Source organism: Bombina bombina, chromosome 1, assembly GCF_027579735.1.
Source record: "Bombina bombina isolate aBomBom1 chromosome 1, aBomBom1.pri, whole genome shotgun sequence".
In the NCBI taxonomy this organism is placed as follows: Eukaryota; Metazoa; Chordata; class Amphibia; order Anura; family Bombinatoridae; genus Bombina; species Bombina bombina.
The window spans coordinates 191,585,470-191,600,551 of NC_069499.1; the positions used below are offsets into that span (position 1 = coordinate 191,585,470).

Genomic DNA, 15,082 nt, shown 5'->3' on the forward strand with positions numbered 1-15,082 from the left:
CGACTTTGAAAGCCTTTGGGCCCTTTAGAGATGTCCTATAGCATTCAGAGGGCCTTTGAGGGAAGCTGGATGTCACAGTTTGTAATTTTAACTGCACCAACTGTAACTTTTATACTACAACAGTGGAAATTGTTTCTAGTCAAAATTTAAGCCAGCCATGTGGAAAAAACTAGGCCCCAATAAAGTTTTATCACCAAAGCATATATAAAAACGATAAAACATGCCAGCAAACGTTTTATATTGTAAATATCATAAGGGTATTACCCCTGGGAGTAAGCATGATACCAGTCGTTATTAAATCACTGTATACAGGCTTAACTTACATTAATCCGGTATCAGCAGCATTTTCTAGTGTTTTCCATCTCTAGAAAAAATTATAACTGCACATACCGGATAGCAGAATAAACTGCACGCCATTCTCTCGCTGAAGTTACCTCATCTGTGTAATCCCCTCAGACATATGTGAGAATAGCAATGGATCTTAGTTACAACCTGCTAAGATCATAGAAACCTCAGGCAGATTCTTCTTCTATTTACTGCCTGAGATAAAATAGCACAACTCTGGTACTATTTAAAAATAACAAACTTTTGATTGAAGAAAATAAACTAGCTATATTTAACCACTCTCTCCTACAACGTCCTAGCTTGTTGAGAGTTGCAAGAGAATGACTGGCTATGACAGTTAGGGGAGGAGCTATATTACAGCTCTGCTGTGGGTGTCCTCTTGCAACTTCCTGTTGGGAATGAGAATATCCCACAAGTAATGGATGATCCGTGGACTGGATACACCTTACAAGAGAAATCAAGCACAAACTTAGTTCACAACCTCCATAAGGAGGCAAAGTTTGTAAAACTGAATTGTGAGTGTGGTGAGGGGTGTATTTATAGGCACTTTGAGGTTTGGGAAACTTTGTCCCTCCTGGTAGAATTGTATATCCCATATGTCACTAGCTCATGGACTCTTGCCAATTACATGAAAGAAATATGATGTGAATACAGTAAATTTGGTAAGTAAATTTAAAACCTTTTTTTAAAAATTGTAATCTGTGCTTGAATTTTGAAAGAAACATTTTAAAATGTTATGTCCCTGTAACTTTAAATGTTTGTATTTTGAAAATGCAGAGCTGAAATGCTCATATATACTAAGAAAATATAACTTATATAAAGCTATTGTAGATTTAGAGGTAAAATTAGAATACCTTGATGATCGCAAAAGAAAATCGAAAACAAAATAGATTATGCTCATCGTAAGAAAATTCATTTAATTGTTAATTTCACATTCATTTTGTACATATCCAGTACCTGAAGCTGAACTGAAGATGATCTGTACAATGTGCATCATTGTGACCAGATGGAAGAGGTAGAGGTCGTTGCAAGCAGAGGTTATGGGTGACGGTTGGAGATCCACTCGATCTTCCCAATATAATGATGGGAATGCCAATACAGATGCCACCTGGAAAGAAGTAAAATTATCCTGTGCTATTATAAATTGACCTTAGCATCGATTGCTGAAACACAAAATTAGCAAGAGGTAAAAAGGTTAATCTAATATATCTACACTACATGGAACATGTTTTTGAATGATGATTTAATTTAAAAACGTAAAAGAACAAAGACAGGTAACTACTGAGTCCAGCATATTCCACTGTACTTGGAATATCTGTTATTGGCTGAGATTGTGCATATAGCCTATCTGAAGCCAATATATCTGGGGGATGCATTTGGACAGTGAAAGTTTTTTTTACAGGAAGTAACATCTTCACCTTTTTCCTAAGATGTAGGTTAAACACATATTTATTGTTAATTGTGAGGAAGCAAGTCTGCCCAGTGCCATTTGTAATTTGAAACAAAAAAACAAACAAACAAACAAAAAACCCCAAAACATTCTTCCTGGGTATTACATAATACATTTAAGTATGCAAATACACCCACGTTAACTAAAATGTTTAGCAAAATAAAAGAAGTCCTAGCTGACCATATTTGCAGTATTAAGTGACATAGCCAGCAATGAAACCTCCATGCCTAAGAAAATAAATATAATCAAAATATGCCTTGTGGTATTTAGTTTTTGTCTTCATTATAACACTGTTATTTTCTAATAACTTATTTTTGGGGACATAACTGAGGCAAAAGTTTGCTATTCCCAGGTAGCAACTGCTATTGACTAACTCATGTTTTTCAAAATGTATGTAAATGAAAAAAAGATAAAAAGAAATAAACCATCACTGAATAAATCTGTTTTATTTATGGGACCTGGTTTTCCTGCGTTAACCTTTACATACTAGGGACCTCAAAAGTAAACATTCTTTCCCCTCCCCCCTTGCGTAGCTTGTGCAACCGGCACGAGTATTGCTACAGTATATAAAACACATGACATTCCTTCTTAGGAGTGAAGGTAAAATTTGGTGAATGAAAGCCCGTTTTTAAAAAAAAAACTATTAAAAACAGGGGCACTTTCATTAATCAAAGTTTACAAAGCAGCTGTTTTGATTAAAAAAACGTACCTTTTTTTCTTTTCACAGCTACAGTAGCTTTCCCCTCCTGGAAATCCTCTCTTCACACGTCAGCAATGACTAATCCGGCTTCCTCCAATCATGGCTTTCCCCCCAGGTTGGTTATTGCCTGAGGCCATGCTGTGATTGGAGGAAGTCAGATTAGTCATTGCTGACGTGTGAAGAGAGGATTTCCAGAAGGGGGAAGCTGCTCTGGCTGTGAAAAAAACAAAAGATACGTTTTTTAATCAAAACGGCTGATTTGTAAACTTTGATGAATGAAAGTGCACCTGTTTTTAATAGTATTTTTTTTAAAAAAACGGACTTTCATTCATCTAAGTTTACCTTCACTTTAAAGTTGGCTAAGCCTGTACTTCATTAATGAGCCACTTGTATTTAGGTTTACATAATTTTTAAATTATTAGTGACAAATTGTTGTTTAGATTCTAATTGGGAAAGTTATTACAAGGCAGATTTGGTGAAACTAAGCGAAGAGAATAAATAAGGAATGTCAAACTTACCAAAAGGTGAAATGCATCGACACTCAGGAAGCAAGGGGTATTCTCAAGTTTGATGTTTGGCAGAAAAACTGTAATGTTAATATAAAATATTAATACCCAGCTTTTATACAGAGCAGTAAAACATTGTTATTAAAAGCTAGAACAAACCATATATAATTAATATATATATATAATATATATATATATATATATATATATATATATATATATATATATATATTCAGTCAAAAGAGAGCACTCACAGTTTTGTAAATCCGTGTTTATTCAAACATGTAAACGTTTTCGGGGAGTGACTCCGTCATCAGACAAGTGACCAATCTTTGTTACTTGTCTGATGATGGGGTCACTCCCCGAAAACGTTTACATGTTTGAATAAACACGGATTTACAAAACGGTGAGTGCTCTCTTTTGACTGACTATTTGAATAAGATTTGGGATGCACCCCGGCTTATGAGAGAAAAAAGTGAGTGCTGGACTATCGCAACATATATATATATTTATTAATATACCTGCCAGTAACTGCACCAGATGCTTCTGTATAGTAGTTTGGGGACATGTAATTCTTTGGGCTTCAGCAAATTTCACTAATGCTTTAAGTCCTGCATGCTAAAAGAAAACAAAAAGGTAAATTATTACTGATTATTTATTAGCTTTTGGTCAACTTGGAGAATAGAGATGAACATTTAAATCTATGGAAAAACACAATGTCTAACCTATCAACCCCCTGATGCATAATCAACTTAAAAGAGGAAAGCCTCTACAACTTTCCAAAGAGAAAAAGCATATAATAACACAAGTGCGCTAAAAAAGCAACAGCATCAACCAGAATGAATAAATAAAATGTTTTATTTCATTGCTATTATTAAAAGCTCATATAGCTGCAAATAACAATCACACTTCACCATTCATACCATGTGTAATTCAAGAACCACCGGTGGTATAAAAACATAATTTATGTAAGAACTTACCTGATAAATTCATTTCTTTCATATTAGCAAGAGTCCATGAGCTAGTGACGTATGGGATATACATTCCTACCAGGAGGGGCAAAGTTTCCCAAACCTTAAAATGCCTATAAATACACCCCTCACCACACCCACAAATCAGTTTAACGAATAGCCAAGAAGTGGGGTGATAAGAAAAAAGTGCGAAAGCATAAAAAAATAAGGAATTGGAATAATTGTGCTTTATACAAAAAAAATCATAACCACCACAAAAAAGGGTGGGCCTCATGGACTCTTGCTAATATGAAAGAAATGAATTTATCAGGTAAGTTCTTACATAAATTATGTTTTCTTTCATGTAATTAGCAAGAGTCCATGAGCTAGTGACGTATGGGATAATGACTACCCAAGATGTGGATCTTTCCACGCAAGAGTCACTAGAGAGGGAGGGATAAAATAAAGACAGCCAATTCCTGCTGAAAATAATCCACACCCAAAATAAAGTTTAATGAAAACATAAGCAGAAGATTCAAACTGAAACCGCTGCCTGAAGTACTTTTCTACCAAAAACTGCTTCAGAAGAAGAAAACACATAAAAATGGTAGAATTTAGTAAAAGTATGCAAAGAGGACCAAGTTGCTGCTTTGCAAATCTGATCAACCGAAGCTTCATTCCTAAACGCCCAGGAAGTAGAAACTGACCTAGTAGAATGAGCTGTAATCCTTTGAGGCGGAGTTTTACCCGACTCGACATAGGCATGATGAATTAAAGATTTCAACCAAGATGCCAAAGAAATGGCAGAAGCTTTCTGGCTTTTTCTAGAACCAGAAAAGATGAAAAATAGACTAGAAGTCTTTCGGAAAGACTTAGTAGCTTCAACATAATAATACAAAGCTCTAACAACATCCAAAGAATGCAATGATCTCTCCTTAGAATTCTTAGGATTAGGACATAATGAAGGAACCACAATTTCTCTACTAATGTTGCTAGAATACACAACCTTAGGAAAAAATTCAAAAGAAGTTCGCAACACCGCCTTATCCTAATGAAAAATCAGAAAAGGAGACTCACAAGAAAGAGCAGATAATTCAGAGACTCTTCTGGCAGAAGATATGGCCAAAAGAAACAAAACTTTCCAAGAAAGAAGTTTAATGTCCAAATGAATGCATGGGTTCAAAAGGAGGAGCTAGAAGAGCCCCCAGAACCAAATTCAAACTCCAAGGAGGAGAAACTGACTGAATGACAGGTTTTATACGAACCAAGTCTTGTACAAAACAATGAATATCAGGAAGATTAGCAATCTTTCTGTGAAAAAGAACAGAAAGGGCAGAGATTTGTCCTGTCAAGGAACTTGCGGACAAACCTTTATCTAAACCATCCTGAAGAAACTGTAAAAAAATTCTCGGAATTCTAAAAGAATGCCAGGAAAAATTATGAGAAGACACTAAGAAATATAAGTCTTCCAGACTCTATAATATATCTCTCTAGATACAGATTTACGAGCCTGTAACATAGTATTAATCACAGATTCAGAGAAACCTCTTTGACCAAGAATCAAGCGTTCAATCTCCATACCCTTAAATTTAAAGATTTGAGATCCTGATGGAAAAAAGGACCTTGCGACAGAAGGTCTGGTCTTAACGGAAGAGCCCACGGTTGGCAAGAGGCCATCCGAAAAAGAATCCGTCCATGCTGGAGCTACCAGCAGAACAAACTAGCATTCCTTCAGAATCTTGGAGATTACTCTTGGAAGAAGAACTAGAGGAGGAGAGATATAGGCAGGATGATACTTCCAAGGAAGTGATAATGCATTCACTGCCTCCGCCTGAGGATCCCGGGTCTGAACAGATACCTGGGAAGTTTCTTGTTTAGATGAGAAACCATCAGATCTATTTCTGGAAGTTCCCACATTTGAACAATCTGAAGAAATACCTCTGGGTGAAGAGACCATTCGCCCGGATACAACGTTTGACGACTGAGATAATCCGCTTCCTAATTGTCTATACCTGGGAAATGAACTGCAGAGATTAGACAGGAGCTGGATTCCGCCCAAACCAGAATTCGAGATACTTCTTTCATAGCCAGAGGACTGTGAGTCCCTCCTTGATGATTGATGTATGCCACAGTTGTGACATTGTCTGTCTGAAAACAAATGAACGACTCTCTCTTCAGAAGAGGCCAATACTGAAGAGCTCTGAAAATTGCACGGAGTTCCAAAATATTGATCGGTAATCTCACCTCCTGAGATTCCCAAACCCCTTGTGCCGTCAGAGACCCCCACACAGCTCCCCAACCTGTAAGACTTGCATCTGTTGAAATTACAGTCCAGGTCGGAAGAACAAAAAGAAGCCCCCTGAACTAAACGATGGTGATCTGTCCACCACGTCAGAGAGTGTCGTACAATCGGTTTTAAAGATATTAATTGAAATATCTTTGTGTAATCCCTGCACCATTGGTTCAGCATACAGAGCAGAAAAGGTTGCATGTGAAAATGAGCAAAGGAGATCGCGTCCGATGCAGCAGTCATAAGACCTAAAATTTCCATGCATAAGGCTACCAAAGGGAATGATTGTGACTGAAGGTTTTGACAAGCTGATATCAATGTTAGACTTCTCTTGTCTGACAAAGACAGAGTCATAGACACTGAATCTACCTGGAAACCTAAAAAGGTTACCCTTGTCTGAGGAATCAATGAACTTTTTGGTAAATTGATCCTCCAACCATGATCTTGAAGAAACAACACAAGTCGATTCGTATGAGATTCTGTTAAATGTGAAGACTGAGCAAGTACCAAGATATCGTCCAAATAAGGAAATACCAATACCCTGTTCTCTGAATACAGACAGAAGGGCACCGAGAACCTTTGTAAAAATTCTTGGAGCTGATGCTAAGCCAAACGGTAGAGCCACAAAACTGGTAATGCTTGTCTAAAAAAGAGAATCTCAGAAACTAAAAGTGATCTGGATGAATCGGAATATGCAGATATGCATCCTGAAAATCTATTGTAGACATATAATGCCCTTGCTGAACAAAAGGCAGGATAGTCCATACAGCTACCATCTTGAATGTTGATATCCTTACATAACGATTCAATATTGATAGATCCAGAACTGGTCTGAAGGAATTGACCTTCTTTGGTACAATGAAGAGATAGAATAAAACCCCAGCCCCTGTTCCAGAACTGGAACTGGCATAATTACTCCAGCCAACTCTAGATCTGAAACACATTTCAGAAATGCTTGAGCCTTTGCTGGGTTTACTGGGACACGGGAAAGAAAAAAATCTCTTTGCAGGAGGCCTTAACTTGAAGCCCATTCTGTACCCTTCTGAAACAATGTTCTGAAACCAGAGATTGTGAACGGAATTGATCCAAATTTCTTTGAAAAGAACGTAAACTGCCCCATACCAGCTGAGCTGGAATGAGGGCCGCACCTTCATGGGGACTTAGGAGCTGGCTTTGGGTTTCTATAAGGCTTGGATATATTCCAAAGTGAAGAAGGTTTCCAAACTGATACCGCTCCTGAGTATGAAGGATCAGGCTTTTGTTCCTTGTTGTGATGAAAGGAACGAAAACAATTATTAGACCTAAATTTACCTCAGATTTTTTATCCTGTGGTAAAAAAGTTCCCTTCCTTCAAGTAACAGTTGAGATAAAAGAATCCAACTGAGAACCGAATAATTTATTACCCTGGAAAGAAAGGGATAGCAAAGTTGACTTAGAAGACATATCAGCATTCCAAGTTTTAAGCCATAAAGCTCTTCTAGCTAAAATAGTTAGAGACATATACCTGACATCAATTCTAATGATATCAAAGATGGCATCACAAATAAAATAATTAGCATGTTATAGAATAATAATGCTATGAGAATTATGATCTGTTACTTGTTGCGCTAAAGCTTCTAACCAAAAAGTTGAAGCTGCAGCAACATCCGCTAAAAATATAGCAGGAGTAGAGACAGCCCCATTAACCTTAGGGATTTTGTCCCAAACTCTAATCTGTCAGATGGCACAGGATATAATTGCTTAAAACGTTTTAAAAGGAGTAAATGAATTACCCAAATTATTCCATTCCCTGGAAATTACTTCAGAAATAGCATCAGGGACAGGAAACACTTCTGGAATAACTACAGGAGATTTAAAAACCTTAATTAAACGTTTAGTTTTAGTATCAAGAGGACCAGAATCCTCTATTTCTAATGCAATTAATACTTCTTTAAATAAAGAACGAATAAATTCCATCTTGAACAAATACAAAGATTTATCAGCATCAATCTCTGAGACAGAAACCTCTGAACCAGAAGAACCATTATCAGTATCAGAATGATGATGTTCATTTAAAAATTCATCTGAAAAATGAGAAGTTTTAAAAGACTTTTTACGTTTACTAGAAGGAGAAATAACAGACATAGCCTTCTTAATGGATTTAGAAACAAAATCTCTTATGTTATCAGGAACACTCTGAGTATTAGATGTTGACGGAACAGCAACAGGTAATGTAACAGTACTAAAGGAAATTTTATCTGCATTAACAAGTTTGTCATAACATTTAATACAAACAACAGCTGAAGGAACAGATACCAAAAGTGATACACTTAGCTTTGGTAGCTCCAGCACCGGGCAGCGATTTTCCTGAAGTATCTTCTGACTCAGTTGCAACGTGGAACATCTTGCGATATGTAATAGAAAAAACAACATATAAAGCAAAATTGATCAAATTCCTTAAATGACAGTTTCAGGAATGGGAAAAAAATGCCAGTGAACAAGCTTCTAGCAACCAGAAGCAATAAATAATGAGACTTAAATAATGTGGAGACAAAAGTGACGCCCAAATTTTTTTAGCGCCAAATAAGACGCCCACATTATTTGGTGCCTAAATGACGCCACATCCGGAACGCCCACACTTTTGACGCAAAAGAACATCAAAAATGACGCAACTTCCGGCGACACGTATGACGCCGGAAACAGAAAAAAATTTTTGCGCCAAAAAAGTCTGCGCCAAGAATGACGCAATAAAATGAAGCATTTTCAGCCCCCGCGAGCCTAACAGCCCACAGGGAAAAAGTCAAATTTTTTAAGGTAAGAAAAAATGATTGATTCAAATGCATTATCCCAAATATGAAACTGACTGTCTGAAAATAAGGAATGTTGAACATCCTGAGTCAAGGCAAATAAATGTTTGAATACATATATTTAGAACTTTATAAAAAAGTGCCCAACCATAGCTTAGAGTATCACAGAAAATAAGACTTACTTACCCCAGGACACTCATCTACATGTTTGTAGAAAGCCAAACCAGTACTGAAACGAAAATCAGCAGAGGTAATGGTATATATATATATAAGAGTATATCGCCGATCTGAAAAGGGAGGTAAGAGATGAATCTCTACGACCGATAACAGAGAACCTATGAAATAGACCCCGTAGAAGGAGATCATTGCATTCAAATAGGCAATACTCTCCTCACATCCCTCTGACATTCACTGCACGCTGAGAGGAAAACTGGGCTCCAACCTGCTGCGGAGCGCATATCAACGTAGAATCTAGCACAAACTTACTTCACCACCTCCATAGGAGGCAAAGTTTGTAAAACTGATTTGTGGGTGTGGTGAGGGGTGTATTTATAGGCATTTTAAGGTTTGGGAAACTTTGCCCCTCCTGGTAGGAATGTATATCCCATACGTCACTAGCTCATGGACTCTTGCTAATTACATGAAAGAAAATATATATATGTAAAATGGACTATGTCCAGAAACGTAAAAAAGGAGCAAGTAAAAAATAAAAAATATAAATGTCCAGATAGATTAAAGCCGATATCCAGAAATAATATCCTCTAATTAATGTTTTCACTCTGTGTTTCACTTTGTATATATGGCAGCTTTAATTGCGGCTTGCTATTAAATATCCACAAGATAGTGTTTTTCCCCAAGGCGTTAATTTCAGAGTATTGCTTCTTAAAACATTAGGGATCAGTGGAACCTCTAATTCCCCAAGTTAAAACAACTATACGGGTATGTGTCACGTTTTACCTTATAATAGTTGGTGTCCTTTAGGGGCCTTTAGGCGTTTCAGCCAGTCAAGAATCTTGATAAAGGCCCATGACTGGCTGAAACGTGTAGAAGAACCTGGATAATACTATAGCCCAAGAACCGAGCGCTCTGATACACACTTGGGAGAAAATATGCTGAAACTCACTGGATCGAACACACAGCAATCTGATTGGCAGAAGGACAACACGTGACGATACACACGGAAGCGCTGAATCAAACAGAAAGTAAGACGCAGAGAAAAGGACGCCAACAGCTGAGTGCTGTAGATCCCGGAGTCGCATCACTTGAGGAAAGGGAAAGTGTGGTAAGAGACCCTAATGGCCCCCAAAGGACACCAACTATTATAAAGTAAAACATGAAACGTTCCCGTATATTTATTTTAACCGGGGGAATTAGAGGTTCCACTGATCCCTAATGTTTTAAGAAGCAATACTCTGAAATTAACGCCTTGTGGAAAAACACTATCTTGTGGATATTTAATAACAAGCCGCAATTAAAGCTGCCATTTATACAAAGTGAAACACAGAGTGAAAACATTAACTTTAAAACTTTAACTACTTACAAAATAGAGAATATTATTTCTGGATATCGGATTTAATCTATCTGGACATTTATATTTTTTACTTGCTCCTTTTTTATATTTCTGGACATAGTCCATTTTACATATCTATATTTTTTATACCACCGGTGGTTTTTGCACTACACATGGCATGAATGGTGAAGTGTGATTGTTATTTGAAGCTATATGAGCTTTCAATAATAGCAATGAAATAAAACATTTTATTTATTCATTCTGGTTGATGCTGTTGCTTTTTTAGTGCACTTTTGTTATTATAAATATTTAAATCTATACCTCTCAACAACATAAATTCCCACAATGCTCTGAACAAAATAATCCATCATCACCCATGTTGTAAACAATTTAAGATTTGTGGAAGGCAAAATATAGTCCAAGATTGATTTGGTAGAGCTGCTTCCAAAGTTCAACCTTCATGGATAAGCCACCCATATATTAAGTACGTAATATTAACATATTCTGCAAGGCCACACTGCAGTGAGGATTACTGAAAAGTCTCATGTCAGCTTCATATCACTGGGTAACATAAGAAATAAGTTTAAATATATTCTATTTCCATTAGATAACATCTATATAGATTACCGTTTAAAGGGTCGGTCTACTTGATTTATTATTGTTTAAATAGACAGATAATGCCTTTACTACCTATTAATTGTAATTGTTCCTACCCAAGATGTGGATCTTCCACGCAAGAGTCACTAGAGAGGGAGGGATAAAATAAAGACAGCCAATTCCGCTGAAAAATAATCCACACCCAAAATAAAGTTTAAATCTTATAATGAAGAAAACTGGAATTATAAGCAGAAGAATCAAACTGAAACAGCTGCCTGAAGTATTTTTCTACCAAAAACTGCTTCAGAAGAAGAATACACATCAAAATGGTAGAATTTAGTAAAAGTATGCAAAGAAGACCAAGTTGCTGCTTTGCAAATCTGATCAATCGAAGCTTCATTCCTAAACGCCCAGGAAGTAGAAACTGACCTAGTAGAATGAGCTGTAATCCTTTGAGGCGGAGATTTACCCGACTCGACATAAGCATGATGAATTAAAGATTTCAACCAAGATGCCAAAGAAATGGCAGAGGCCTTCTGACCTTTCCTAGAACCGGAAAAGATAACAAATAGACTAGAAGTCTTTCGGAAATTCTTAGTAGCTTCAACATAATATTTCAAAGCTCCAACTACATCCAAAGAATGCAATGATCTCTCCTTAGAATTCTTAGGATTAGGACATAATGAAGGAACCACAATTTCTCTACTAATGTTGTTAGAATTCACAACCTTAGGTAAAAATTTAAAAGAAGTTCGCAACACCGCCTTATCCTGATGGAAAATCAGAAAAGGAGATTCACAAGAAAGAGCAGATAATTCAGAAACTCTTCTAGCAGAAGAGATGGCCAAAAGAAAACAAAACTTTCCAAGAAAGTAATTTAATGTCCAGTGAATGCATAGGTTCAAACAGAAGAGCTTGAAGAGCCCCCAGAACCAAAATTTAAACTCCAAGGAGGAGAAATTGACTTAATAACAGGTTTTATATGAACCAAAGCTTGTACAAAACAATGAATATCAGGAAGAATAGCAATCCTTCTGTGAAAAAGAACAGAAAGAGCAGAGATTTGTCCTTTCAAGGAACTTGCAGACAAACCTTTATCCAAACCATCCTGAAGAAACTGAAAAATTCTCGGAATTCTAAAAGAATGCCAGGAAAAATGATGAGAAAGATACCAAGAAATGTAAGTCTTCCAGACTCGATAATATATCTTCCTAGATACAGATCTGCGAGCCTGTAACATAGTATTAATCACAGAGTCAGAGAAACCTCTTTGACTAAGAATCAAGCGTTCAATCTCCATACCTTTAAATTTAAGGATTTTAGATCCTGATGGTAAAAAAGGACCTTGTGACAGAAGGTCTGGTCTTAACGGAAGAGTCCACGGTTGGCAAGAAGCCATGCGGACAAGATCCGTATACCAAAACCTGTGAGACCATGCTGGAGCCACCAGCAGAAAAAACGAGCATTCCTTCAGAATCTTGGAGATTACTCTTGGAAGAAGAACTAGAGGCGGAAAGATATAGGCAGGATGATACTTCCAAGGAAGTGACAATGCATCCACTGCTTCCGCCTGAGGATCCCTGGATCTGGACAGATACCTGGGAAGTTTCTTGTTTAGATGAGAGGCCATCAGATCTATTTCTGGAAGTCCCCACATTTGAACAATCTGAAGAAACACCTCTGGGTGAAGAGACCACTCGCCCGGATGTAACGTTTGGCGACTGAGATAATCCGCTTTCCAATTGTCAATACCTGGGATATGAACCGCAGAGATTAGACAGGAGCTGGATTCCGCCCATACCAGTATTCGAGATACTTCTTTCATAGCCAGAGGACTGTGAGTCCCACCTTGATGATTGATATATGCCACAGTTGTGACATTGTTTGTCTGAAAACAAATGAACGATTCTCTCTTTAGAAGAGGCCATGACTGAAGAGCTTCTGAAAATTGCACGGAGTTCCAAAATATTGATTGGTAATCTCACCTCCTGAGATTTCCCAAACCCCTTGTGCTGTCAGAAACCCCCATACAGCTCCCCAACCTGTCAGACTTGCATCTGTTGAGATCACAGTCCAGGTTGGAAGAAAAAAAGAAGCTCCCTGAACTAAACGATGGTGGTCTGTACCACGTCAGAGGGTGTCGAACAATCAGTTTTAAAGATATTAAATGAGATATCTTTGTATAATCCCGGCACCACTGGTTCAGCATACAGATCTGAAGAGGTCGCATGTGAAAATGAGCAAAGGGGAACACGTCCAATGCAGCAGTCATAAGAACCTAGAATTTCCATGCATAAGGCTACTGAAGGGAATGATTGAGACTGAAAGTTTCGATAAGCTGAAACCAATTTCAGACGTCTCCTGTCCAACAGAGACAGAGTCATGGACACTGAATCTATCCGGAAATCTAAAAAAGGTTACTCTTGTCTGAGGAATCAACAAACTTTTTGGTTAATTGATCCTCCAACCATGTTCTTGAAGAGACAACACTCATAAAAAGCTGGAAAGGATCTTTCCATTGAAAATGAGCAAAGGGAATTGAATCCAATGCTGTTAAAACTTCTATGCATATATAGCAACTGAAGGAAATAATAGAGACTAAAGGTACCGACAGACGGAACCCAATACAAATTGTCCCTTGTCTGATAGAGACAAAGATAGTGACATAAACCATCTGGAAACCTAAAAAAAGGTGACCCTTGCGTGAGGAATCAAGAGCTTTTGAAAAAAGATCCTCTAACTATGTCCTGAAGAGCAAGTGAAACATATGAGAATCCGCATCCTCAGGAAATAATCTGAATGAAAACAGAAAAATGAAGAATACGCATTTATTGTATCTAAAGAAAACAAATAATGCTATCAATGACCACAAAAAGGCAAAATAGTTTGAATAAAACTCCAAAACCCAGTTCCTAGAAAAGGAACTGGAATAAAAACCCCAGAAGATTCCAGGTCTGAGCAGCGCTTGAACCCCATGGGTACCCAGCCATGCCTCAACAGTATCCAAAATATATAGGACAGAAACACACTAAAATAAAGTGTTAGCCTTACTGGAATAAAATCAAAGAAATTTGGACAAAAACATAATTTATGCTTACCTGATAAATTCCTTTCTCCTGTAGTGTAGTCAGTCCACGGGTCATCCATTACTTATGGGATATTAACTCCTCCCTAACAGGAAGTGCAAGAGGATCACCCAAGCAGAGCTGCTATATAGCTCCTCCCCTCTACGTCACACCCAGTCATTCGACCGAAAACCAAACGAGAAAGGAGAAACTATAGGGTGCAGTGGTGACTGGAGTATAATTTAAAATTTAGACCTGCCATAAAAAACAGGGCGGGCCGTGGACTGACTACACTACAGGAGAAAGGAATTTATCAGGTAAGCATAAATTATGTTTTCTCCTGTTAAGTGTAGTCAGTCCACTGGTCATCCATTACTTATGGGATACCAATACCAAAGCTAAAAGTACACGGATGACGGGAGGGACAGGCAGGATCTTTACACGGAAGGAACCACTGCCTGAAGAACCTTTCTCCCAAAAACAGCCTCCGAAGAAGCAAAAGTGTCAAATTTGTAAAATTTGGAAAAAGTGTGAAGTGAAGACCAAGTCGCAGCCTTGCAAATCTGTTCAACAGAGGCCTCATTTTTAAAGGCCCAAGTGGAAGCCACAGCTCTGGTAGAATGAGCTGTAATTCTTTCAGGAGGCTGCTGTCCAGCAGTCTCATAGGCTAAACGTATTATACTACGAAGCCAGAAGGAGAGAGAGGTAGTCGAAGCCTTTTGACCTCTCCTCTGTCCAGAATAGACGACAAACAGGGAAGAAGTTTGTCGAAAATCTTTAGTTGCCTGTAAATAAAATTTCAGGGCACGGACAACGTCCAGATTGTGCAGAAGTCGTTCCTTCTTTGAGGAAGGATTAGGGCACAATGAAGGAACAACAATCT

At 37.7% G+C, this 15,082-nt stretch overlaps 1 protein-coding gene across 5 annotated transcripts in view; it reads right to left on the reverse strand.

The window, feature by feature from the left end:
* The window catches only part of UBR1 (ubiquitin protein ligase E3 component n-recognin 1), a 693,945-nt gene that overhangs the window by 79,444 nt on the left and 599,419 nt on the right, over positions 1-15,082 (reverse strand). For all 5 annotated transcript variants that reach the window (XM_053697798.1, XM_053697801.1, XM_053697800.1 and 2 more), the window contains exons 37-39: positions 3,523-3,619; positions 3,014-3,081; positions 1,303-1,453 (exon numbers count right to left, since the gene is read on the reverse strand). In XM_053697798.1, the coding sequence (XP_053553773.1) occupies positions 1,303-1,453; positions 3,014-3,081; positions 3,523-3,619 (316 nt within the window). The remainder of the gene's footprint in view (positions 1-1,302; positions 1,454-3,013; positions 3,082-3,522; positions 3,620-15,082) is intronic.